We start from the raw sequence: 25,998 nt of genomic DNA on the forward strand, positions 1-25,998 counted from the left end.
CAAGAGCTCAACTGCTCATCTATTCCAAAAATAGTTCTGAGCAGAAGGCCATAAGTTCGATTTGCCCCACATCCAGTCATTCATAACCATAAATGTATTTTATGCATTGATCTGGATTTTTGGGAGTGCTACTACATCATTAAAACCAAAAAAACATTATTGTTAAAGATCTTGCTATAGTTTTCCCAAAATAAGAACACCTCCAGACATAAGTCGGGAACTGTGGCGTTGAGTATGGTAACAAGGTATGACTATTTCAAGTAGGGGTGGGGGGTCACTGCTTTGGAGTGGCTCGAGTCGGTGAGAGAAAGGGAATCTTTTTCTTCGGTCTATTGTGTTAGTCCTAGAGGGAAGCTACCCTCCCTATAATGCGCCATTCTTGTTCCCAGAGCAACAGACAACTTTAGATTTTGTGACGGAAGGAGTTCTTAGCTTAGACAAACTATACCCTCCCTAAAATGCGCCATTCTTGCTTCCATAGCACAAGACGGCTGGCGGGATGAGTTCTTAGCTTCAAATTATATTATACCGTACTTTTTTAATTACTTAATAATCATCACTGTTTTAACTTTCTGACACTTATTGTCAATTTATTGTTTTACTCTTAACTATATATTTATACCTTTAATGTGGCATAATCTCTGTCGGATTAAAGGATCTTACTTTTATCTTACTTGACATTAATCTTGCTGATGATGATATAACTTTGGGACACCGAAAAAACTTATATTTTTATTGAGAGTACAAATTAGTTCGGCCCGTTTTCAAAAGATGGATCTGGCTGTTATGAATATTTCATAATGACATCTGGTTTTGGTGGTTTCAGAGAAGTTAGACATCTGTCAATAATATTCAGTTTATATCGCTATGAGCTTCAAACAAAAACCCTGTTTTTTAATTTGTAGAATATGTCAAGTTTTGTGGTAACTCAGCTGCATTTGCGGGGGGGGTTATGCTTCTGCTTTAATTTTAAGAAATTGCAGTTGAAGCGAAACGAATGTTTGTAGAAGTTTATGGTGACAATGCTCCAATTGATAAATCACGTAGGACATAGTTTCCACGTTTCAAGAATGGTGAATGGTTAATATAGAATGGTGAATGGTGAATGTAGAATGGTGAATGTAGAATGGAGACTAGTGTTGCATACTATGAGCTGCTACAACCTGGTGATTCCATTACGGGCGATCGGTATAGGCTACAATTGATTCGTTCGAGCCTTGCATTATGAGAAAGACGGCCGGAATACGAGCAAAAACATGACAAAGTTAATCTTCTGCATGATAACGGTCGGCCTCATGTCACGAAAGTCGTAAAAATGTTTTTCGAAACTCTCAAGTGGGATATTTCGCAGCACCCGCCGTATTCGTCGGACATTGCTCCTTCTGATTACTGGTTGTTCCGATGGATGCAGTATGATTTTGCAGATCACCAGTTCACTTCTTTCGTAGAAATTGAAAATTGACTTCTAACTTGGATCGCCTCAAAAGACAACACATTTTTTCGAGATGGAATTCGAAAATTACATGAGAGATGGGAAAATAGTAGCCAGCGATGGACAATACTTTGATTAATCTGTTCATTCATCTTGTTCTGAAATAAATGCATTTTTGACCACGAAAAAGCTAACCGAATTAATTTGTACTCCCAATAATAAAATTTAACCATTTGTGACTTTTGAACGTTTGGTTTTCAATGATATAAAAATATGTATAAAGTGTCCTTTTTCTTTAAAAAAAGGAATTTTATTATAAATGTTGGAAGTTTCAATCAGTAAAGTGAAATCCCACTTAAAGGAAAAATTTTGAAATTTTGCATAAATGATAAGTTGTTATGTGTATTTTATGTAATGTATAATAAAGAACAGTTTGCTTTGTTTTTTTAATAAAAATATTTTTATTTAAAACAAAAATATACAGTTATCACGGAATTATTCGCTATATTGTTGGGCACAAAGCTACTGTAAAGCTTTAAAAGCTTCAAGAACACATATAAACTAACGTCATTTTTAACAACAATAGACTCACATAAACATTTAATAAATTTACTTGGAAATACAAACAATATTCATATTATGTTCAATTTACACAAAAAATACAATTAATTCAGTCATATACAACAAATAAAAGAATTTTACAAAATTGGCCTTTTAATGTTTTGAATAAGGAACTAAAAACCTCATTTTAAAAATTAAATTTTAAATTGTTTAATCAGAGTATAATTGATGACAGATAAGGATTTTAATATTATATCAAACATGAAAAAAACATATTAAACTTTTAGTTTTACAATATAATGGAATTTTCGTTGGTGTGTTCTTAAATTAGGGTATCATATATTTTTATACATTCGACCAGCGAAATTTTGAAGATCACTTGAGAAATAAAATGAGGGATTTAAAAATCATGAAAAATATTTATTTTAAAAATTTGGCAACTTAGTAAATAGTATAAATATAATCAAGCAATAAAGCCCTCCTGCTCCCTGTCTAACCTTAACCAAAAGCTATGCTAAATTTTGAACCAAAACCAAAATAAAAATTAATCATTTCTAGAAAAGCTCTATTTGCATTCAGCTGCATCAAATAATTTGGGCCCAAGCTCCTGGTATGCGCAAAAACTCCCAATAAAAAGCTCAAAAGCTGTTGTTTGTAATAAGTGTAAATATAAAAAGAGACTGTATTCATTTCCTATTTTATCTTTTAAAAGTATTGAAATATAGGCCTTGCTTGTTTCATTTATCAAAGTTTTAGGTTAAATATATATTGAATATTTTTTTAATAATTCAAATAAAGAAGCTTAAGCATTTTAAATTATAATTCTAAGACTACGGATGTATTACATTTAAAAATATTAAATTTAGTAATTTAAAAGAAAACTTGCGATGGAAAATTAGATTTACAACAAATTGTTATTTGTTTTACATTAATCGAAAATACGTTTTTGAAAGATTTTTTAGTCTGTTTTATTGTAAATCATTCGTAAAAATAAAAATTCAAAAAAGAATTCTTGAACAAAATTATGCAGAAGTAAATAGCGTTGCTGATGGATAATTCTAAATGTAAAACAATTTTATGAAATTATATTTGCCGATTTAAAATTTGAAATCTAAGTTAATAGTTCTATTTTTACTCAATCATAATTATATATCTCAATCATAATTTATATTATAATATTTCCAATTTTTCTTAACCATAAATATATAAAAATTAAATCAAAATATTTAATCATTCAGGTAACTAATAAATCATAAATCATTCATTTAAATAGGATTTTAAATAAGAAAATAAAAAGTGTTATTATTTATGCTCGAAATTTTAAAAATAAATTTATACTATTGGAACAAAACTTAGTTGAAATACCAATTTTAAAAGAGCAAGATAAAGAATAGAAGAGCTAAACAGAATTTAGGAGCAAGGAAGATCTGAGAACAAGACAGATTTGATAAATAAAATAATATTCAATAACATTGTTTTTTTTTAAAAATTTAAAATAGGATTTAAGTCATTCACAAATGCGTGAGCGTTAAATTAAAGGTGTGGATTTCTCGAAGAAACAGGAATTAGAAAAAGCTATTCTTAAAATAATAAAAACTTTTATTGTCGACAGTTATCGAGAGACATTAGAAAAACAAGTTAAAAACGATAAAGCATAATTAAAATCGCTCAAGAAAAGATGTAATTGAGAAAGCAGTATGCTTTTTGAGATGTATAATTAACAGCTTGATATAATTGAAGGAACGAAACAGAATTAAAATTTGTCTATTACATGTAAATAATATAAGATATAAGATAGTAAATGCAGGAAAAATAGAATAAGGAAAAATAGAATTGTAGTTTTTAAGAGACTAATGAGAGATTAACATAATTAAAATTACATAATTGTTCTTAAAGATTTGAAATAATAATAGATTACTATAAATAGCTGTACACTTTTTTTTAATTGAACTATGAAAACAAAATAGTTACGTTAGATCAATACGGATTAAATTTAGAAGAAGAAAACGATTTTTAAAAAGAATGATTTTGAAGATAAAATTTAAAGCAATAAATACTCGGAAAGGAAAGTAAACAATGCCTTTTTAAGCAAAATTTAAAATCCATAAACTATAACTATAAAGTATGAAATTTATTAAATCAAGATAAAATAAATTTTAAATCAGAGATATCAATAAGGATTAATTAACGAGAAAGTTATGATTTTAATAAAGAAATATTTTTATTATTAAAATTACAGAGAAAATAGAATTTATGATCAATAAGGATTTAATTTGAAGAAGGCAAACGATAATAAATATGCTATAGAAAATAATAAAGAGATAATTAACTATTAAAAAATGAAATGAGAAACAAGCAATTTCGAATTTTGTTTTAATTTTAAAAATGAAATTAAAGAATTTCTGCTATATAGAAGGTGTGATACGAAGAGACTGGGCATTAATTTACTTATAAAAAGAAACGAAAAGATTTTGAACTATTTTGAGCCTTTGTTCTTGGTCTCAATAAAATAGAAGTTTAGAAAGTATAAATAATTTATTGCTATTTTTATTTTTAGCTAAAGAAATATTTTATTTGAATTTTTATTTTATGAATGATATCCGTCATGTTTCTCATTTTCAAAATTTAGATTCCTATGGAGTATTTTTAAAAATTAAGTAACAATCTTAATTAAATTTTTGAATAACATTTACTATACTATTCTAATTTTAAAGATACAATAATTATTACAGAATTTTTTTTCATAGCATACCGATTAGCTAAAAGATTAATTTCTAATAGATTCATTAATTCAATCGAATTAATAATATATATGATTAAAATCTTGAAAAGTGTAAAATAATTTATAGGTTTATTTTAAGTGTTATAGTAAATCAACCTTTACTATAATTAAAAACATATAATTATTGTATCATAATTACTTCAATACAGCAGTGCATAAAATTTAATTTTAAAATTTTATTTAAGTTTGGAAATAAGTTAGAAGAAATAGTTCAAAATTAAATAAGGTTCTTTGATTGGAAAAAGTTCAAATTTTGCTCATGAATTTATATTTTAAACAATTTCAAATTCATTTAAACAAAATTAAAAAAATTTGGTTGTTTCGAATTTTTTTTTAAAAAGTATTCTATGCTTTTGAACTTTAATTTTTCATCTTGAACATGGTTTTTAAAAATACAATATAAAAGATACATAGAAAAATAAACGGCAGTAAGCATATAACTAAAGCCCTAAAACACCTTAAATTCCTTTTAAATACAATTAGAAAATAGCAAAGTAATCTGAAATTTATTTATAAATTTTTTTTATTTCATTTTTTTAATCTTTTTTATTATAGTTTTATCTTTTTTTATCACTGTTTAATTTTTTTAAATTTCAAATAATCTATTGTCCAATAGTTTTTTTTATTTTTAAATTTTTATTTATATAATTCTGACTATTTTTCAATTATTTTATATTTAAATTAATTTTTTATTTTTATTCACAGATTTGCTTTTTGTATGTCATTAATTTAACAAAAGACGTTTGAACAGAATTTTTTGAAATGTTTCATTTATTGCTGTTGGAAATTTTTAGAAAATTTTCATGCTTGTAAATCATTATATTGTACGTATAATAAATAAAACAAAAATTAAAAAAAAAGTTTACAAATCTCAAAAACTTTGAAATAAAAGGTTGGGAATAAATTATCATGCTTTTCATTTTGACATGATAATAATCATTTACAGAGAAGACGTACAAAAAAAAACACGTTATGAGTTTAATAAATATATTTTAACTGGTGGAACAATATGAATGTGACTTTGGAACAAATTTATCTACATTTAAATTCAAACTTCCACTTAAATTTTTTGAATTAGTTTAACTCAAAGATTTTAAAACTAAGTCTGAAAAGTAACAACCTTAAGGGTGTCTAAAATCAACTAAGGAATTTTTTTAAACTATTAAATATGGCTTAAGAACGTTTAACTGTAAAGTATATCACCTTATAATTCATAATTAATAGTAGCTCCTTGTAGATATTAGACAATTAAATGCTTGTGCAAAACCTTTTTTATGCTTTCGATATTAAACCATCAGAGTCCAAACATTTCAACCTTGGTAATGGCCTTGGTTGGGTTGTTGGCTACCTCCAATGTTGTAAGACAGCAGGTTATTATTTCCAGAGGCTTGGCCAGGAGCATATGGATTGTAGGAACCTTGGTTGTTGTTATATTGCTGTTGTGGTGGAGTGTACTGGTTGTAGTTGTGGGTTGGTTGAGGCTGAACATAATTGTTGTACTGGGGTTGTGGTTGGTATTGTTGAGCTTGGTTGTATTGTGGAGCAGGATTGTACTGTGGCTGTGGTTGGTATTGAGGTTGAGGAGCAACAGGTTGAGGTGCAGGAGGTGCTTTTGGAATGTCTTCTCCCTCGGCTTTGAAACCATCTTTTCCAGCAGTGTATCTGATGATTTTCTGCTTTCCTGAAGCATCGATGTAACCATATGCTCCGGAAACAGATCCATCGGGATTACGGGTTTCTTCTCGGAAGCTGCCATCATTTCCGTTTCCGGTGTTGTAGCCGAATTTGTAATCGCCTTGAAGCTGTTGGCCAATGCTGACGTAATGTACGGGTGCTGCATTGGCTCCTTGGTTATTTTGAGGTTGGTGGTGCTGAGGTTGGTGATGTACTGGTTGTTGTTGTTGTCTTACATTCCAGAGTGGGTCATTATTGTATGGGTACTGGGCAGAGCAGTAAGCAAGAAGGCAGGAAAATAAAGCCTAAAAAAAATTTCAACATATTTAGAATAGTAAGGGGATAAAAAATATTACACATACCTTTAATTATTATACCACAGATTTTAAGTTAAAACTTCGATAAAACTATCAATTGGATTTTTATATCAAGAACATTCATACCAAGAATAAATCTTCATTGTTCATTCGTGCATATATGAAAGAGAGTGTTTCAGAATCAATTTCAAATGATGCAGTTTATTGTTTACAAACATAGTCAAATAAATGAGTAATAACGCGGAAACTCTGCATAGAAAATTTGAACACAGTTTTTAAAATAATCCGCAATACAACATGGTATTCGAAGAAACAATTCCATAAATTGCAACTATTATCACATTTAAAACATAATTAAAATTTGTTTGATATTAACATAAACATTTCAGAATTCTTCTTAAATAATGCATATCCTTTTATTTGCTCACATGAACAAACAAATGGTTGAATAAATAATGGGGAGACTCTGTAGGGAAAATTTTGAAAGCACTTTCCCTAACGATTCGCAGCACAGCGCGGTATTACAAGAAGAAAATAATGGCGAATCTCAAAAGAAATCTAAATTCTACGATATAATTTACTCGATAACCACATCATCGTTGACAGGAGTTATTGAAACAATTTCAAGTTTTATCAACCGTATCCTCTAAAGACAGGCAGCGGCACAAATTTAATATTTACTTTCTTGTTTCTTATCTATGGAACAGAAGAAGCTAGGCAAGTGACCTTTGGATGTGGGTAATTATTTTCAATTAAGCAAACCCAATTATGCTATTATTATTTATGGTGCCGGCAGTTCTTCTTAATTACCTCTCTAATTCAGTAGCTGGAAAATGACAATTTATTACCCTAGGCGCAGAGGTGTTGGATTTGTATTTTTATTTTTAATTAATCGTCCTCCCTCGCTGCTGTGTAATGAAACACATTATGTTGATATTAATGATACTGTGACAAAATTGCACCGCGAAAATTTTTTAAAGAAATATCAAGAATTAATATGATTTGATTGATGAAGGTGGTTTTATTCATTGTAGAGTGTTTGAAATTCACTTTTATAATCAGAAAGTTTTCGTAGAATTTAATGACATGTAATAATTCTTATTAATAAAGCTTATAAAATTAATTGAGGTTCAAATTTATTGAAAATAGCTTCCACTTCACAGAAATTTTGTGGCTGATTAAATACGAATAAAATTTATTTAATATATCTATTCCTATTAGGAAATAAAAGAAGATTAATTTAAAAAATTTTCTAAAATATCTTTTTATTTAACATTTTAAGTAAAACTGAAAAACTTAATTTTTTAATTTTTTTTTTTTGATTTTATAAAAATGTTGTATTTTGAAGATAATTTAAATAATTTTCGTTTCAGAACTTAATATTTAAAAAAAAACTAATAAAGTCTTATACACATTTTTTTAAATGAAGAAAAACTTCATAATTTCAGAATATTTTTAAAACGACATAAGGATTATTTTGCTTGGTTAATTATAAGGTTTTAGTATGCTATTAAATTACTAATATGCAATATTAAGAAAACATCAACACATATACGAAAACATGTACATAATACGAATACAGATGTGAACTTAAAAGTTATGGTAAAACTCTGATACATAAAATATATATTGAAAATTTTACCATTAAAGTGTTAAATTTATAATATTAACATAGAAAAGAATTCTATTTATAACATAAATAATCAATAATAAGTTTACGCTTATAATAATTCTGTTATTATTTGATTGAGTATTTATTTAATATTTTAAAAGGCGATCTTGAAGATAATTTATTTTAATTTCATTGTTATTTACTTAAATTTTATGATCAACATTTAAACAGATTTTTTATGGTATATTGAATTTACAAATACAAAATTTTTATAGTGTTATCACTATACAGCAAAATGTTATTAATTTCAGTATTTTCTTTTGCAATAAATTCGTCCATTGTTAAAACTTTAAATCATTTCTCTAGATTTCATGAGGAATCCAAGACTTATACTATATACAAGATATATGTTTGAAACTTAAAGACAGAATACTGTTATTTTTTAGCTTTACAATTAAATTAAAAGCACAGATTTACTGTTAGATGAATACTTACCAAAGCAATCATATTAAAAAATCTGTCTTTCAACCTGTTGCTAAAGGATGGAAGGTTTGGATTATTGTGACTACATAACGGTTTTCTGGCCATATATATACTGCCGAAATCATCCCGATTCCTTATTCTAAAAAAAATTCGATGGGCCTACGTCACACATGTACGTCGGGATGTCCGACAACAAAAAATTGATAATTATCTTTCTTTTGTCATTAACCCAAATACAATTCAAGGTTGTACACTTTCTCTTTGCCCAATGGCGAAAAAGTAAGATTGTTCTAAAATATGGGTGGAGCCAGGTCCAATGGACACACACAAGTTCGATGAAAACCTACGGAATTGAGGATTCGAGTGACCTTCGAATTCTTACAGATTTCACAGGTCGATGTCTGTTTTTGGAGCATGTTTATTTACTTGAAGATGCGGTATTTCTTTTTCTTTTTCCGCGAAATTCTGCATATATTCCAAACGATTCGAAACTTGAATGACGTTCCATGAATGTATTAATGTCCTTGATCAAAGGGAAATAATTAGTGATTCGTCAGTTTCCCAAAACTGTTATTTTTTAATGTCATAATTTAGTTCCACCGTTGTGGCTCTAAGAATTGACAGTCGCATTCTTTTGGAAGAAATGCACAGAACGGATAGAGAGAGAAAAGCTAGAATGAAATGCTTCCCTGAATAAATGCTACGAATTTCTTTTTATCGCCTGCCTTTCTTTATCATGAAGAGAAGTGAAATAAAGTGAGGAAGAACTTTAAAGATTCCTCTGTGACAACTCGAGTAAGATCACAAGTGACAGGTGTTCTTTTTTGACTAAAAGAAAGAAATTTTTAGTAGCGTTCCCCAACAATAAAGGAAGATTTAAGGTTGATAAAAGTAATGAAAAAAAAAGCACACCTTAAAAGAAAAATAATTGCCCTATAATATCTGTCTCTTTGTCTCAGAGATAGTCGTTTATTTTGTTACCCTTTTTCTAAATGGCTAGTTAAGTAAAAGTCAACAAATTTGTTTTGAAAAATTAATTAGATTATAATTCTATATTTTACTCTTGGTACATTAATATTTTGTTTATTTTTTTAAAAAAATGTTCCTAAATATGCGGTTAATTTTCAAAAGAAAGGGGCACTTCAAATCTAGCAAAAGAAATTTAAGCCTGTAATTGGAATGTTTCAGGCACGATAAATAAAAAATAAAACATTAAATTATTGATAATATTAAAATGTTAGATTTTTGCTCGAAAGTAATTTTCAACTAAATATTAGATATACTTTGCTGAAGATTTCATAAAACACATTTCTCACAACTAGATGAATTAAAATTGTTTTTAAGTAGCAGTTGATTTAGTTGTTGCAGAAATAAGAGACAAAGAAGGCTGGGACAATTTGACTGCATCTGGCATTTTTAGAAAGTTGTTTGAAATTGTAATTGATTGATTGATATGTTTGAATTATGATTCATTTGTTTGGAATTGTAATTGCCTTTGTAGACACCTGGGTTTGAGGTGAAATACATCATTTTCATTTTCTAGACGTTTTCTTCTTTTTTCCCTTCTTTTCTTTTTCTTTCATTATCTAGTTCTGAGCAATCTTTGTCGATCGAGCATCATCCAACAGTGTTTTTATAAAATAAGTGTTTTTTTTTAATACATTAAGATGATTCGTGGTAATCGTACATTTATATGTGATTGGATTTTCTTAAAGTTTACTTTTAATGTTTGAACTGAGAAAAATTGATGATACTGAATAAACTCTAACTTATTTTTGAAATTATTCTTGATATTATTTTTGAAATTAAACTTTCTATGTATATACGTTTAATAAAAATATACAGTAAATTAATTTGAAAACTTAAAAATGTTACTTTCAATTTTATTTCAGGAATGAAAATTAAAGTATTGGGATTTCAAAAGTGTTTGAAAATGACCCATGGCTTGAAATGAAGAGTTTCTTGAAAATGACCCATTTACGTGTTTTAATATTTTAGCAGATTTTATTTATTTCAGTTTAATATGGATTTTTTAAAAACAAATATACTATATTTTTTGTAACTTCATTAAAAAAATGCTTAGACTAAAATAAATATCAAAATTTGAAATTAGTGATGAAGCAAATATCGATTAATCCCAAATTAAAAAAATTTAAAAAAAGAAATGCTACCTGGAAATTAATTTATTTAATATTTTTAAATCCAATTGTTCTTGTTTTTATTCCTTACTTTTTAAGTCGCATATTTTAGGTGAAACTGAATTAATATCTATTACCATTTTAGGTTAATACGGAAAAAGTTCAAAATAATACTATCTTTATAAATAAATATTTGAATACTACTACTACTAAAATTTTACTAATACTGCTAAAATAATATTGCTATACTTTAAAAGCTACTTTTGAGGATTGTTCAGTTATTGTTAGTGTAAGTAGAAACTTAAAAATCGGTGCTTTATTGTCAAATATAATTTATACTAGCATTAACTTCACAAAAAATTAACGTTTTCATAAGAAAATATTGGTATATTTAAATATAATACATTTCACTGTTAATACCGCTTTTATTTTAAATGTAAAAATGACGTTATTTTTCTTTGCTATTGCTTCAAGTTTAAATCTCAAGTTTATCCGAAAACTGGTTTACATAATTCGAAAATAATAAATATTTGAATTTTTTAACACTATATGCAATTTGTAATACGATCATTCACAAATAAAACAATACTCCCTTCTAGTAACTTCGAAACCAAATATTTTAAAACATTACTTCATCCACATTAAAATTTAAACATCATTCACAAAACTGTACTAACATGTATACATGTAAATTGTTTCAAGTAATCGCAATTAAACGCAATACGTGATTTAAATTTAATACATTTTCCACGTGTTTTTAAATTGCTATTTTTTATTGCTGTAACTTTTTCACGCATCATCTTTTTTGTTGCTATATGTTTTCATTGCTGTATTTTTCATTGCTGTATTGTTTTTATTCCTGTGTTTCTTCATTGCTCTAAAGACTTTACTGTAATTTTCCTTAATTCATCTTCAAAAAAGAATTCTCAAATGTCCATGTTCTTTTAAGGATTTTTTTTAATTCACAGTAGCGTGGTAGCATTAGGCCTGCATCTCATAATACATATAACTGCGCATAATCTCATGTCTTCAAACAAAGTCTTAAAAAAACTTGATACACAATTAACCTTATTTTTATAAATTACTCATTGACGTAGCAGTAATTAGTTGATTTACCATCAGTTACATTTGATAAGCAACTTTTGTTTGAACGAAGGAGACGGCTAATTAATTTAATTCTAGATCTAAGCGAACATCTTCCAATATTCAAATACCGAACCTTCGAAACTAATTATTAATTTCATCTCAACCTTAAGTTTTAATCTCTTAATCAATAAGTAACGAATCAGAAAACGCCAATAAGATCATTAAAGTGATTAATAATTCAATTAGACAAATCGTTTGATTAATGATTTAAAAAATGAAAGCATCTCCTCGTTTTATAAAGTGATGCCACGCAATCAGAGATAAATAAAAAAAAAATAAGAAAAAATGCTTGCAAACAATTTTTTTTGTACGGAGTACTGAGCGATTATTTTTTTTTCGATCCATAGAGAAAATAATGATCTGAATAAAAAAAAAAAACTTGCCCACGTATTCAAAAAGATGATAAAAATAAACTCAACTAAGTTTTTTTTTACAGTGCATATTTAATAAGTTCTTTAATTGCGTTGTAGAAAGAAAATAAACACAAAAATGTCTGCAGACGATTTTTCGATTGCGATGAAAATAAGAGATGTTTTAATAAAACGACTATAAGAGAGCGATCGAAACATGAATTTGTGACAGCGTAACGATTAGTTTTATCGACGAGAACACTTCTATCAAGAAATGTCACGTGAAAATGCCCGCTTTCAATACTGATTTGAAAATTGAAAGGCTTATTCATCAACAGTTTAGGAATGGATTTGACTATGATTAATAGTTTTTCGTTTGCCTTTTATGAGTTTTACACTATAAATCATGAAGTAAATCTCGAAAGTATAGGTTTTCTTCCTTTTTTTATTTCTTACACACTTTGAAAACTCGACGTAGAGAAAAAAAAAGGCATGGGTATAGAGCTTGAAAATGATAAATCTCTTTACAATTATTCTATAGGGATACTAGATGAAGTTCCGAAAGGTTTTGAAAGCTTTGTATCAGCTTGTAATGTATGAAATATCAGTTAAACTCGCTTCAAATGTTGCAAAATACTGACAAAAAAAATACTTTAAGTATCCTTCGTAGTAGAGCATTCTGATAGCAGACAATTTTTTTATCAATATCCTACACGACCTATTGGCAACTGAATCAAATAAAAAGTAAATATCTCATTGAATTTCCTTTTATTATAACATTTCTGAGCAAAATAAGTTAGTTTTTTCAATTATTAAAGGTTACATATAAAATTTCAGACAAATGAAAATACGCTTTTAAATTTTTTAAAAATTTTCCGTGTTTGGAAACACCAAAAACACAGCTAATTTTTTCCAAAGTTCTTTGCTAATGATTTTGGCAAAATTAATAAAAAAATATGGTTTTATAATATGCGATATAATTTTATAAATCTGGTAAAATTTGGCAAAATCATGATATATACATGTCATAAAAACGATTTGTTCGGTTGCATTTACATTTCTGTTTCGTATTTTTTTACTAAATATGTATTAATACGAACTATAATTTCGAAAACCAGGATTTCCAATAAACCGTTGCCATATTAATGGAAAAATTACTGAATGGTTTAAATATTACATGTTTAACCAGAATTTAATTAACCAGAAATGCAATATGGCAATTTTACCAGAAGTTCTTTCTGTGTGTATAACAATTTAAAGCAAAGGAAATAAATAAAACAAACATAAAAAAAATATGTGACTTTTTATATAATTTTATCAATATCTGCTGTTCAAATATTATCTGGATTATTTGGATAGAAAAATGCAACAAAATGCATAACGTTTAAAAACTGTACATTCTATTTTGTACTATATGCGTATATTATAACAAACAATGAAATCCACTGTTTAAAAAAAGTTTTGTTATCAAGAATATCTGTTGAAAATAAATACAAAAGATGTAACAGAAAGTACTATTAGGTAGTGAAAAAAACGGTGCAAATACTTTATAGTAAAAGTATTTAACAATGATTTCAAATTCCATTATTTTATCAAAAACATTCTTAAACATTAGCTTAAACTATTTAATATTTTCTAATAAAGTAATTTAAAATTCTTTTATCGTTAAAAATATTTGAAAAGTATTTATCAAAAAAAATATTTAACATCACATTCCTAAATAAAGCTACAACGAGATATTTAGTGATAAACTGGAAACTTGATCTTTTATTATTTAATGTAAATAAACAAATAAAATGTTACTATTTACAATAAGCTTACAATTAGCTAATATTTTCTAATAAATATTTCTAAATTTTTATTCGTCAGATATATTTTTAACAATATTCTACAAGAAAAATTATTTAACTATGTTCTACAATAACAATTTCCTTAACTGTTTTAACAGGTCTTAGTTTTCATTTAAAATGATAACTAGATATTTTATTATTTAATTAAAAATAAACAAATAAAAAGTCACTATTTCCAACAAGCATTCCAGCAAATCGCATAAAGAAATAAGGAATAAAACAAAAATATTTTATAGCTAGAAATATTTTTTACATTATATTTAACAATAACTTAGAATTTTTTACTTTTTTTACTTTTGTTTGCAGACAAAAAGTAAAAAATAAACAAAACAATAACAACAAACTAAAATATAGCCATGATATATCAATATTCTCTAATCATAAAGATACGAAATGTCTTATTTTTATGTTAAACTACTCTGTTTAAATTTCTTTCTAAAATTACGGTGAAATAGCCAGCAGCTGTCTGTTCATCGAATTTACCGTAAAGTTTACGGTAAAGATATTTTTTTTACTCTGATGATTTTTAAACCGTTTACAACTAGCATTATTAAAGCACCAAACCATAAGATTTTTTTAAGCATTTAAAACCAGCATTTATTCAGAACCGTAAAAGAGAAATTTGACTGGGCATTGGGGCGTAGCTTTTTGTTAGGTAGTGGGCATTGGAGTCAGGTTGCGGTTGAGTTGTGTTTTATCAAATAAACCGTGGAATGCGGTTTCATTGGCTTATCTGGTTGCTTCACCTATCGTAAGAGTTTTGAAATATTAAACCTTTTTGTGTTAAGAATCTTTGTGGTACTGACATCTTCGTCGAATGAGAGTATCGTATTCTATTAGCAGAACGTCACAGATTGAGGAGGGGAGGACGTTGGAAACTCTTCATGTATCGAATTGGAATGGAGGAAATATTATGTCGTCAAAGCTGGGACACGAACCCCCGTTCTGCAAGTCATGAGTTTAACACAGATTAGCCCTCTCGGCTTTAATATCCAACTGCAAGGATATAAGTGGCTTCATTAGGTGGGCCTAGTTGGTGCGATAAATTTCTTGTTGTTAAACCATATAATGTGAAAGCAATTAATAAATGGTTTTTCTCACAGTTAACAGTTTGAATACCATCTTATTTATGGTTATTTGACTGTTTTGTTTGAATATGGTAAAATGAATATGGTGAATATGGTGTGGCTTGTTGTTGTCTTATGTGAAAGCAATTAATAAATGGTTTTTCTCACAGTTAACATTTTGAATACCATCTTATTTATGGTTATTTGACTGTTTTGTTTGAATATGGTAAAATGAATATGGTGAATATGGTATGGCTTGTTGTTGTTTTATGTGAAAGCAATTAATAAATGGTTTTTCTCACAGTTAACAGTTTGAGTACCATCTTATTTATGGTTATTTGACTGTTTTGTTTGAATATGGTAAAATGTCAATTAATAAAAATTGTTGTTTAAGCATATTTTCCGAGAAATTTCTAACGGTGTCGAAGCTAGGTATTTATATAATATAATGTAAAACAAATAGAATGACGCTTTTCTCAATGATATCAATTATAACTAAAATAACATCTTTTTCTTCGTCTTATCAAAACAATAGTATTATTCTTTCTTGAAATGTTATTAACCTTGAAAAGGTTTAAATATTTGTTTACAATAAATTGTTGCCATTAAATAAATACGAAAATTTACCTAATTTATTTATCGTTTTGCATAATCGCAAAGTGTTTGGAATGCTGAACAAATAAAAGAAAAATACTCTTATGAATTGAAAACCACTCCCAGTTCACAACGTTTAGAAAGAATGACTTATTTAATTTGTAAGAAATGGAAAGATTTATTTGATGAGCAACACCGCCTACTGCGATAAGTCTTCTTAAATTCCAGTTTCAACACTGTTGAAAATTTCGTTAGATTTACAATATTTAAATTTTTCAGCTTGCGAAATCGAAGCACATTGCTGGCTGTCTAATTAAGATTATAATAAAGTGTTTTTCACTTTAAGGATAGGCGCAATATGTAAGGAAAATTGTTTTTTTTATTATTTCCAATTAATAAATTTATATTATGTTCTGTAAAGTATTGAGTTTGGTAATATCACTGCCTCTTTTTTGGTTCGTAAAGAGACAATAAAGTTTATATGAATTTGATATTTGATAAACTCCTTCAAAGTCTCCATTATAAAAATATAAAGAATTATAAGTTAATAAAATAAAATGAAAATTCTTCAACACTATTAATTTATTTTATAAAAATGGATAGAAAAATTGGAACTAAAGTATAACCTATTTTCGTTTCTTTCCTCAGTTTTTTTTAATTAGAAAAAAAGGGAATTGAAGTTGCTAATATATTATTATGAATACTCTTTTCATGCTCATTTTTATTATTTCTCGACTACTGAGGTTTCTATAATTTTGTTTCTGACATTCATTTTTCTTTTTTAAGTTGGCAACTTTGCGTTTTATATTTCAAATCATTTTTGTTTCTTCTCATTCACCTCTGGCAAGTTTTGAAATTTGGCAAAAGTTTTTGAGCTCTTGAAATATGTTGACTGTGCTGATTTCCAATCTGTATATTTTTGAAGTAAAAAGATAACTTTCATCGTATTTACCGGAGATATATTTTTCCATGTCTTCGGATCGGTGATATATTTTTCCCATGACTAAGTATATGGGTGATATATTTAGTCATGACTAAATATACTAACCTCCCATGACTAAATATATCGGTGATATATTTTTCCCTGTGTAATTAAATTTTAATTTTAAGTTGGAAATTTTTTTTAGTTTGCTTTCTTATATTATTATTTTTTAAATTATTTAAAAAAATCAACTTTAGGAAGTAAAAGCTATAAACCTGACATATGCATGCATATTATAAAGTTTATGCAGTCATTATTTTCCTTTTCGATAAATCAATTTAAAATTGAAAAAAAAAAGAACTTGATAAAAAATACACTGTTAGATCGTTATGTTTTAGCCTCACTTGAAAGAAAAATTTTATTATTTTGTGGCTTTTGTGTACTGTAATATTATAATAATAAAACTTTAAAAAAAGTTTTGGACAGTGTTTACTGAACATTACAGTTCGTTTGTTAGAAAATAATAAAATAAAGTTTATTCAGACTGCTAAAATTAATATTCCTATTGCTGTACGTTAACAAAAACGCATGTTAACAATATATTATGTGCATGAATAGCCCTGAAGAAAGTAAATAAATTATCTCAAAGATATATTAATAGTAGTATTATATCTAATCTATTTCAGATCTGTACAATGGATACATAAGCTCGATTGCCGAATTGCTAATAGTTAAGAAATAAAACCTGTTTGGTAACATAATAAAAGAAATTCCAGGAAGTTCGATAAAAAATGGGAAGAACCGAGGCACTTCGTGAGTCGTTATACCCCAAAAATATATAGAAATGTACTATTGTAATTTATGCGTTAAGAATAAAAAGAAACTGCCAACAAATTTCTAGGGAGTTACAATTGCTTGAAATTACAGTAATTGATTTCTAATTCGTGGTTTTTTCTATTTGTTTTCGATGTAGAAATTGTTCAAAGTTAAGCGATTGTTGCACAAATGAATTCTAATTGATATTCATAGTCGTAGTCTTTATTTGTCTTTTATGTTAATTGTGGTAAAATAATGGGAAGTTACTACTATAAACACAATCTTAATTTGTATTTTATGCAAAACAACCAGTTAATGAAAAATATCTATTTACGAAAGCAATAATATCTCAGTATCATTAGTTGCACAGGTACATATGAATTGTTATTTAAGTTTTTGATGATCAGGGTATACTCCTCTAAGCGACATAGCATTGGTTCCAGTCAATAGCAATTCATTACGCAGGTTGTTCTACTTTAGTCGCATCTATGAAGAATAATTTTTTATTTTTTATTTTAAATTGTAACATTTTCAGATAATAACAAATCTAAGTGAAAAAATTTAATTAAAAAAAGAACATTTTACAGTTAAAAGTACTTTTTTCAAATTTTTTCTTGCAAGAAAATTTTTTTTTCAGTATATTTTTTTTGTGCAAGTACAGACTTTTTTAAAGTGGTAAAGAATAAAAAAAATTATTTTTTCAAGCGTAGAAATTTAATAATGTTTTTACATAAATTAAGTCGACTGTAAAGCAAATATCACCAATGAAATAACAATTTTTTAATTGAAAATACCATGGGAACTTTTACAAAAAAATTTCAAAAAATTATTTATATCAACTAATATTAAAAAACAGTTTGATAGTAGTTTAGTAACATTTTAGAAATAGTCTAATTTTTATGTACTTATGAGACTTCAATAAAGAAAACCGACAACACTGTTTAAAAATTTGTGAAGCAGAAAGAAATATTCTTCTTTCTTTCTGATACATTCCGATTCTGTGCACTGTTCTAACGGCTTTTTTAAGTGCGGAAGTGTTCAATATACGTTTTATTTTCTGCATATTATAATTATATATAAAAGTATACGTTTGAAATTGTATTTGATTTAGAAGACATTTTAGCCTGGATTCGTGATGAAGTATATCATTTTCATTTTCTCGACATTTTCTTCTTTTTTCACTTTTCTTTTTCTTTTAATATCTAGTTCTGAGCAATCTTTGTCAATCGACCATCATCCAACAATATTATACCTGTAACAAAAGTGTAAAATAAATGTTTCATTTGATTATATTAGGATATTTCGTGGTTACCGTACAAAACATAGATGCAAACTATGCAAACAAAGTCGACATTGTTTGGATTTTCCTAAAGTTTACTTTTAATGTTTGAACTGATGAAAATCGATGATGCTGAAGAAGACTTCTACCGAATCTCTAAATTTATACAATTTAAACGACCTGAATTTTAAAAAAAAAGTATTTTTAATGAATTGTATACATGCATAACGTTTCAAATACTAGAATAAAGCCAACAATATTTTTTTCAGTTAGGTGTAGACCTTGTATTTGTCTTTATGAACTTTCGAAAACATCACCAACTATACACCTTAAGTGACCTAAACATCTAAAGTAACACCTTGTATTTCCTTTGATGAACTTTTAAAAGCATCAACAACTATGAAGCTTAAGTCTTAAGCATCTGAAGTAACACCTAAAGTAAATATTCAACACCAGTTTGTTTAAGAATATTAAAAACGATAATTTAAGGAATAGTTTGATTTTTAACCGTTTTATACTCTCTGTTAATTGTTAATTTCGGTCGTAAATAAAGAAGTTTCTTATATTATTTTCAGTAGTGAGTATTCCCAAATCTATTGAAACTTTTCTACAATTATCAAAACAAGTGTTCGAGAATAAAACAAACACAATACACATCAAGAGATGGATGGAATTTACCGTACTGCTTTCTGTTTAATGAATTCTTTTATGTCATAACAACCCGCCTGAAAACAAGCGCTTTTTATAGTTAAATATCGAAATTAAGCCATTACCCAAGAGAATGGCTATTCTTTTTAGATCGCCAATTCATGCTCTTTGCTAATCCATATAATGGAGCTTTTGTGCGCCAAAAAGTTTTTCGACTCAACAAAAGCATGTCTAATCGTGTGTACGTGTTCACAGAATACAATAATTCAGTCTCTTTTGCACTTACCTTGGCTTTTTGTTCTTATTATATTATCAATTTTTAGTAGTCAAAGTTGTAGTTATAATACAAAGAAATATTATAGATTTAAGGACTAAATCTTTTTGGAGTCAAACATGAAAGTTTATAGACACTTTATGATTTTGAAGTAAAAAGATAACTTTCATCGTATTTACCGGAGATATATTTTTCCATGTCTTCGGATCGGTGATATATTTTTCCCATGACTAAGTATATGGGTGATATATTTAGTCATGACTAAATATACTAACCTCCCATGACTAAATATATCGGTGATATATTTTTCCCTGTGTAATTAAATTTTAATTTTAAGTTGGAAATTTTTTTTAGTTTGCTTTCTTATATTATTATTTTTTAAATTATTTAAAAAAATCAACTTTAGGNTATATTTTACTAAACAAATTTTATTCTTAGGCTGATTCAGCATTTAAAAGTTATCCATGAAACACACCAAATATTTTGTTTGGACTTTTATACAGATTATTTCAAATTCGTGTCTTTAAAAAAAATCTTGACTAAAATTGAGTATGGTTATTAACCTAAAAGTTTGGAATGAATAATTTATTTCTAACTCAACAATTATGTATATGTCAATATTTTTTAAAAGTCTCAAGATCAAACGTGAACAAAAATTTTTGGCGCGTATTCATAACAAGAACGTAAGAATTTATTTAAAAATTAACTTCTACCTAGTACTTATCAGGAACACTTACTTATTGAACACGACAAGGAAATGCAAATATTGAAAAGGAACGAAAGAAACATTATCGTTATATACTTAAAAAATCTCGTATTTTGGCATTGTCGAATTTGTTTCAAGATTTGGAGCAGATGTTAAATTTTTCTTATACCTCTTCAATCCGTAGGGTGCATTTAGGGCCTTTGTCTTGACTCTCCATCGCACCCTGTTGGTGGCCAGGTCAACCTATTTTACTTTGATTTTTTCAGAACTGCATCTACTCCCGATACTGGGAGGCCAGAGAACTTTTGTTCAATTTAAGTGCTTGAATTAATTTTTGTGTTTGATGTTTTGTTTTTGTATTTTGTATATTTCATCTCCTTCTGTATTTGTATTTTTGTTTTATTTTGATCTCTGTATGGCGTTAGGATAATGTCCGTATCACCTGCTGCATTGAAAGTTTAAAAAAAAAAAAAAAAAAAAAAAAAAAATTGCTTTTTTTCGGTTTTCTGATAGTTTGTCTAATCCATCGCCATTTGCGTTCTCTGATTTATAATTTTATTGGTTTTTGCTTACTGATTTTGAATAATTAATCGGTAAGTTATTTCGCAAAACCATTTTATATTAGGAATTCCTCGGATGCATTCAATTCCTCTGATTGATAAAAGCCAGTAGTTTATTTGTGTTTTCTTTCAAGTTGTACCAGGTTTCTAATCTGTATAAAAGTACTGATTTAATATTTAAGTTGAATACTCTTACTTTTGTTTCATTTGATATTGTCCTTCATGCCAAAAATTTATTTAGAATAGTGAAAGCACTGATGTTAAATTAGAGTTATTAAAATTAGATCACTTTCGCGTGGCTTCCACATTTAAATTTCATCCTTCTTATAAGTTATTTATATGCACAACTATAAGGGAAAACATTTTTAACAAAATTAAACATGACAAGGAAGAATGAAAAAGTTTAAAAGAAAAAAAAACTGGTTTTAAAATGTTTGTAACTATATATCTATGTAACTTACTTTTTTTAAAATTATTTCTGTAAATTGTCTTGTAAACTATTTCCATAAGAGGTAGCATTTCATATTTAACTATAGAACGCGTTTAACATACTTGACTTTATAAGTTAATGAAAATGTAGTTATTAAATGCAAAAATACAGTTGTTGAATATGTAAAAAGTTCAGTTTAAATTATTTTCTCACCATACGCTATGTGATTTGTAACAGTATTTTTTGTTTAAAAAAAACTCATATAACTTAATTAATTTTTTTAACTTAATTGACTCAATAAGCTTTTTTACTGTTTCGATAATATATTAAATGACCATGTTACTTGTTGTTCTGTTGTAACCCTCACACATTTTGCGCCTCATTTTCTCTGACATTTTATTTCGCTTATTTGGTGGGAAAAAAATTGACAGACAACAAAAAATGTTGAAATTGAAAACCATCACCCATAAAAACCTCTCTCCCCTACTTACAGTTTTCGTTTTTTAAGACGACCTGCGCGTGCCTCGCCTGTTTAATTGTTTTTTAATCTTTTTATCTGTTCTACTTTGATGGTTCCTGCTATAAATCTAAGCTTTTAAAATTTCTTCTTTTTTATCGAAAAAGAAGATAACAATTTTTTTTTTATTTCATAGCTTCTGTCAAATTGTTTTCTTAAGAGAAAAAAAGATCTTTGCAGAATCCAAAAAATAAAGTGGAATTATTTATAATGACAACAAAAGATTAAGAAAACTCCTAATCTTGTCAACTTGTTTTCAGATAATTGATAGAAATTTTATTTTTATTCTTAATTCCTTTCAGTTGACATTTATTTTCCAATTATCGTGTACAGTTTTGCAATTACACGAGAGTGCAAAACTAGTGAGTGTTTTAATGTTTCAATATGTTCAAGTTAGATACCATTTTCATGTAGGAGTTAACTAATTTCTGTTTTGAACTGCCATTCTTTAAAAAACAATAAAAATGTACGTACCTTGTTCTTTTACTTCATTTAGAAGTAAAATGCACTAAATAACTTTAAACTATTCTACGATGATTCTTCTTTAAGATTTTACTTATTCTTTTAAGCATAATATATTTAATTTTGTGAATACAACTTGTCAATTTGAAACGGCACAGTTTTACATTTTTAATAGGAAAATGTGGAATCTGGAAAGTTGTATTTTTTTCTTGAGTATAAAATGCTGTGCTGAATTCAGAAATTAAAAAATAATTACTGTCTTGGTATCAAAAAGTCTTAGACATTCCAATTTGCTTTATGTTATAATTATAATTTCAGTTTAGTGGTTAAGCAATTTTATTTCATTTTAGTTGCTTAGCAATTTTATTTCAATTGTCTTTCATAACTTAACAATTGTAAACGTAGAGTGCTCTAAAATTGTTGACCGCATTTCATGCTTGAATATGTTCATGTTTCGAGAAAACTCATTTAATGTTTTACATTTTAATGCGTAAAACTGTTTTATTGGAAAAAATATGAACAAACAACTACTTGAAACACCACAAAATTTTTACAGTTTTTGACTCGGAGGTAAAAGGCTACTTACATATTGCAGACTTACATGCCCAACCAAGCATAAGAGTCTACAAGATATACCCTCAAAATCGACTTTTATAAGTCTAAAATTTTTTTTCGAGTTAACCCATTTTTAATCTGCCAAAAAAATGACATTAATAATAAATTACCGATATCAGTGCTTTGATTTGAAGCATAAAATTCGAAGCTTTAAGCATTAAATAATAATAAAAAGGCATCACTTTCATCAAAACATTTAAAATGGAATTTTTTGTTACTGATTATTTGAAAAATTCAAAGAAACTAGCCTTCTTTGTTTTATAAGTTTTATTTTTATATTTAATTTTATAATCGTAGTTGTAAAGCCGACCCAAATTATAATCTTAAATTCATACTAGCACTTCAAGTGCTAGTATGAATTTAAGAAACATGCTATACTCAAAACCATTACCACGTTTTAACTTATAATCCAGTAATACTAAACTTTTCCTTTGGAAAAATTAATACTTCAGATTGTTTTTAAGAAAGCTTTGTTACATTATTATAAATGACACTTGAAAACTTCCATACTCTCCTTTCTACGCTTCCCAACTTTTCATTGTATGCCGCTGAACAGCCGTCCAAGTTTTCAACTTAGGATTAGCAATGTTCAACTCCCAACTCCGCAGCCTTGTAAATTTGGACCCAATCCAGAAGATAAAGGAGTTCCTGGATGAAGTATTTGGAGAAATTTGCCTTTGTGGAGGACTTTTTGATGAAACTAACCGTATTTGCGTTACGTGGTGTAGAAAAACACGAAAACCACCCACGGTTAGCCTGACCGTAAGGGGCCTCTAGCCCATAATCCGTCTACCACTGAGGATATTTTACGTCAGCACTGTGATCAGTGAAAGCCGGTCAGAATTCAAACCGACCAGTCATTGCTGGAATTCGAACCCAGTTCACCTCATTGGAAGGCGAGCGCTCTATCCCCTGAGCCTCCACAGCTCGTGTTTATAATAAATTTATTTATAATAAATTTATTTATAATAAAATATGCTATGTAATTAAATTTAGTAACCATTAATTATTATCAAATACGATCGATTTCCTTTTTTCATCTTCTCAAATGATACCGTTTTACCTCCCCGTCTAGCAACCTGGCGATTTTAGTCAAAATTTTAGAAAACTCATAATCGTTTCTTTTTTCTTTCCTTTTTTTTTTTTTTTTCTTTAAATATTTACTTGTCTGGCAGTCTTTGTAAAAGTAAAATATATATTCGCGACTCGGGCATGTTGGAAAATAATACAATATTTGAGAACTGATACGCTTCAAATTTTTATAACATGATTTTCCCTCAATAAGAATCATCTTCATTGTTACAGAAAAAGTTACATGAAGAAAAATTCTGGTATTGTCAATTTCCCCTTGTTCATTTCATATTGATCATTCTTTGACTGTAGAAACTTTTTCTCTCAATTATCTTTATAATTGATGTTTTACTTCAATTATCTCTAATTAATTTACATTTTGAGATTTTTCCTTTAAAACATTTAAGCATTATTTTGTTTTTCTAATGGGAATCGTCACTTTGAAACATTAAAATTCCATATTTCGAAAAGTCTGTTAGTTATTAATTACTACCTCTGCTCTTGTTGTTTCAGAATTATTTTTTGAAACATTATTAGATACAGTTTTAAACTTGAATTAGTACTTAAGCGTTTTTATTACCTTTTTGAAGTGTCGCAATGTCCACCTCTTACCAGCAATCACTATTAAGTGCTGCATTTATGTTTTTAAGGCGTGCCTTTACAACCAAATAATAAAAAAAAATAACAGAAATGATACTACATATTGAACGTTCGTGACACCAAATGTTAATACAAAAGTTTGTTGTTTTAATACGAGTTATTAAATAACTTAATAAAAAAAGAAAATGTTATTCGTTATATGTTCAAAAAACTTGATTTTCATGAGGATTATTTTACTAGTTTCTTTAGCTTTTTATGAAGAATAAAGTATCGTATTTCAAAGACAGTTACATTATTTACAAATATCTAGATTTTGTTTAATTGTTTCTACTCGCTGGGTTTTCTTTTGCATGGGTAGATCAAATCTAGTGATTCAATTTAAATTGATAAATTCAGTTGATTCAGTTTAAATTGGTTGGTCTAAATCCGTGTGATTAGATATAACCACCAAAAATGCTTTCTTTTAACTTCATTTTTTATTAATTATTCCTAATTGCTCAAAAATTTCTGAATATTTTCTTATTTTTTAAGATGGTATGTTCGCCCTTTAGTGAAAAACTTTGCATTCTTATAAATCTATGCATGTTTTTAACAACATGATTATTAAATAATTAATACAGACTTTAATAATTTTAATTGAAATATTTGATTCATTGATATAAATGTTTCAATGTTTGATACAACAATTAGTGTTAGGAATATTGTATCATGTATAAAAATCTGTTTAAAATTAGCTACATGATACTGATCGTTAAATATATTTTTATAGCGCTTTCATTTAGTTTTTAATCAGCAATAGAATTATCAAAAAAGGATAAAAGAATTAGAATTGTGAAAAAAAATTTAATTAAATTTTAATTTGAACAAAATAAGCTTCAAATTCAATATATGTTAAGGTAAATTCTCCTTTTAAATGTCTATTATACCTTAAACAATGCTTTTAACCTATTTTCAAGTAACCTGACTCAATGCTTAGATTTTTTTTGAAGTTTATATTTTTAACTGTAACTTAATTATAGCTACAAGCAGATTACCCAACTCCCTTCGTGACTCTAGAGTTATTACTAAATAATATTGAATAATTTTTAAAGA

General features: G+C 27.3%; 1 protein-coding gene across 1 annotated transcript; it reads right to left on the reverse strand.

The window, feature by feature from the left end:
• Positions 1 to 5,486: 5,486 nt before the first annotated feature.
• LOC107440056 (cuticle protein 2) lies at positions 5,487 to 9,017 on the reverse strand. Its single transcript, XM_016052834.2, has 2 exons — positions 8,874 to 9,017; positions 5,487 to 6,754 (listed from the first exon to the last, which is right to left on the reverse strand). Exons 1-2 carry the CDS (start codon positions 8,964 to 8,966, stop codon positions 6,086 to 6,088), a joined length of 762 nt encoding a protein of 253 aa, XP_015908320.1. The 5' UTR covers positions 8,967 to 9,017; the 3' UTR covers positions 5,487 to 6,085.
• Between the last annotated feature and the right edge of the window lie 16,981 nt (positions 9,018 to 25,998).

The sequence above is a fragment of the Parasteatoda tepidariorum genome, chromosome 6 (assembly GCF_043381705.1).
Source record: "Parasteatoda tepidariorum isolate YZ-2023 chromosome 6, CAS_Ptep_4.0, whole genome shotgun sequence".
NCBI lineage: Eukaryota > Metazoa > Arthropoda > Arachnida > Araneae > Theridiidae > Parasteatoda > Parasteatoda tepidariorum.

What these genes read in the sequence shown, in the direction of transcription:
- LOC107440056 (XM_016052834.2), bottom strand. Translation starts at nt 8,966, where the DNA reads ATGGCCAGAAAACCGTTATGTAGTCACAATAATCCAAACCTTCCATCC. An exon ending in TTTTTAATATGATTGCTTTG is followed by an intron (nt 6,755 to 8,873) that starts GTAAGTATTCAT and finishes AATTTTTTTTAG; the next exon opens with GCTTTATTTTCCTGCCTTCT.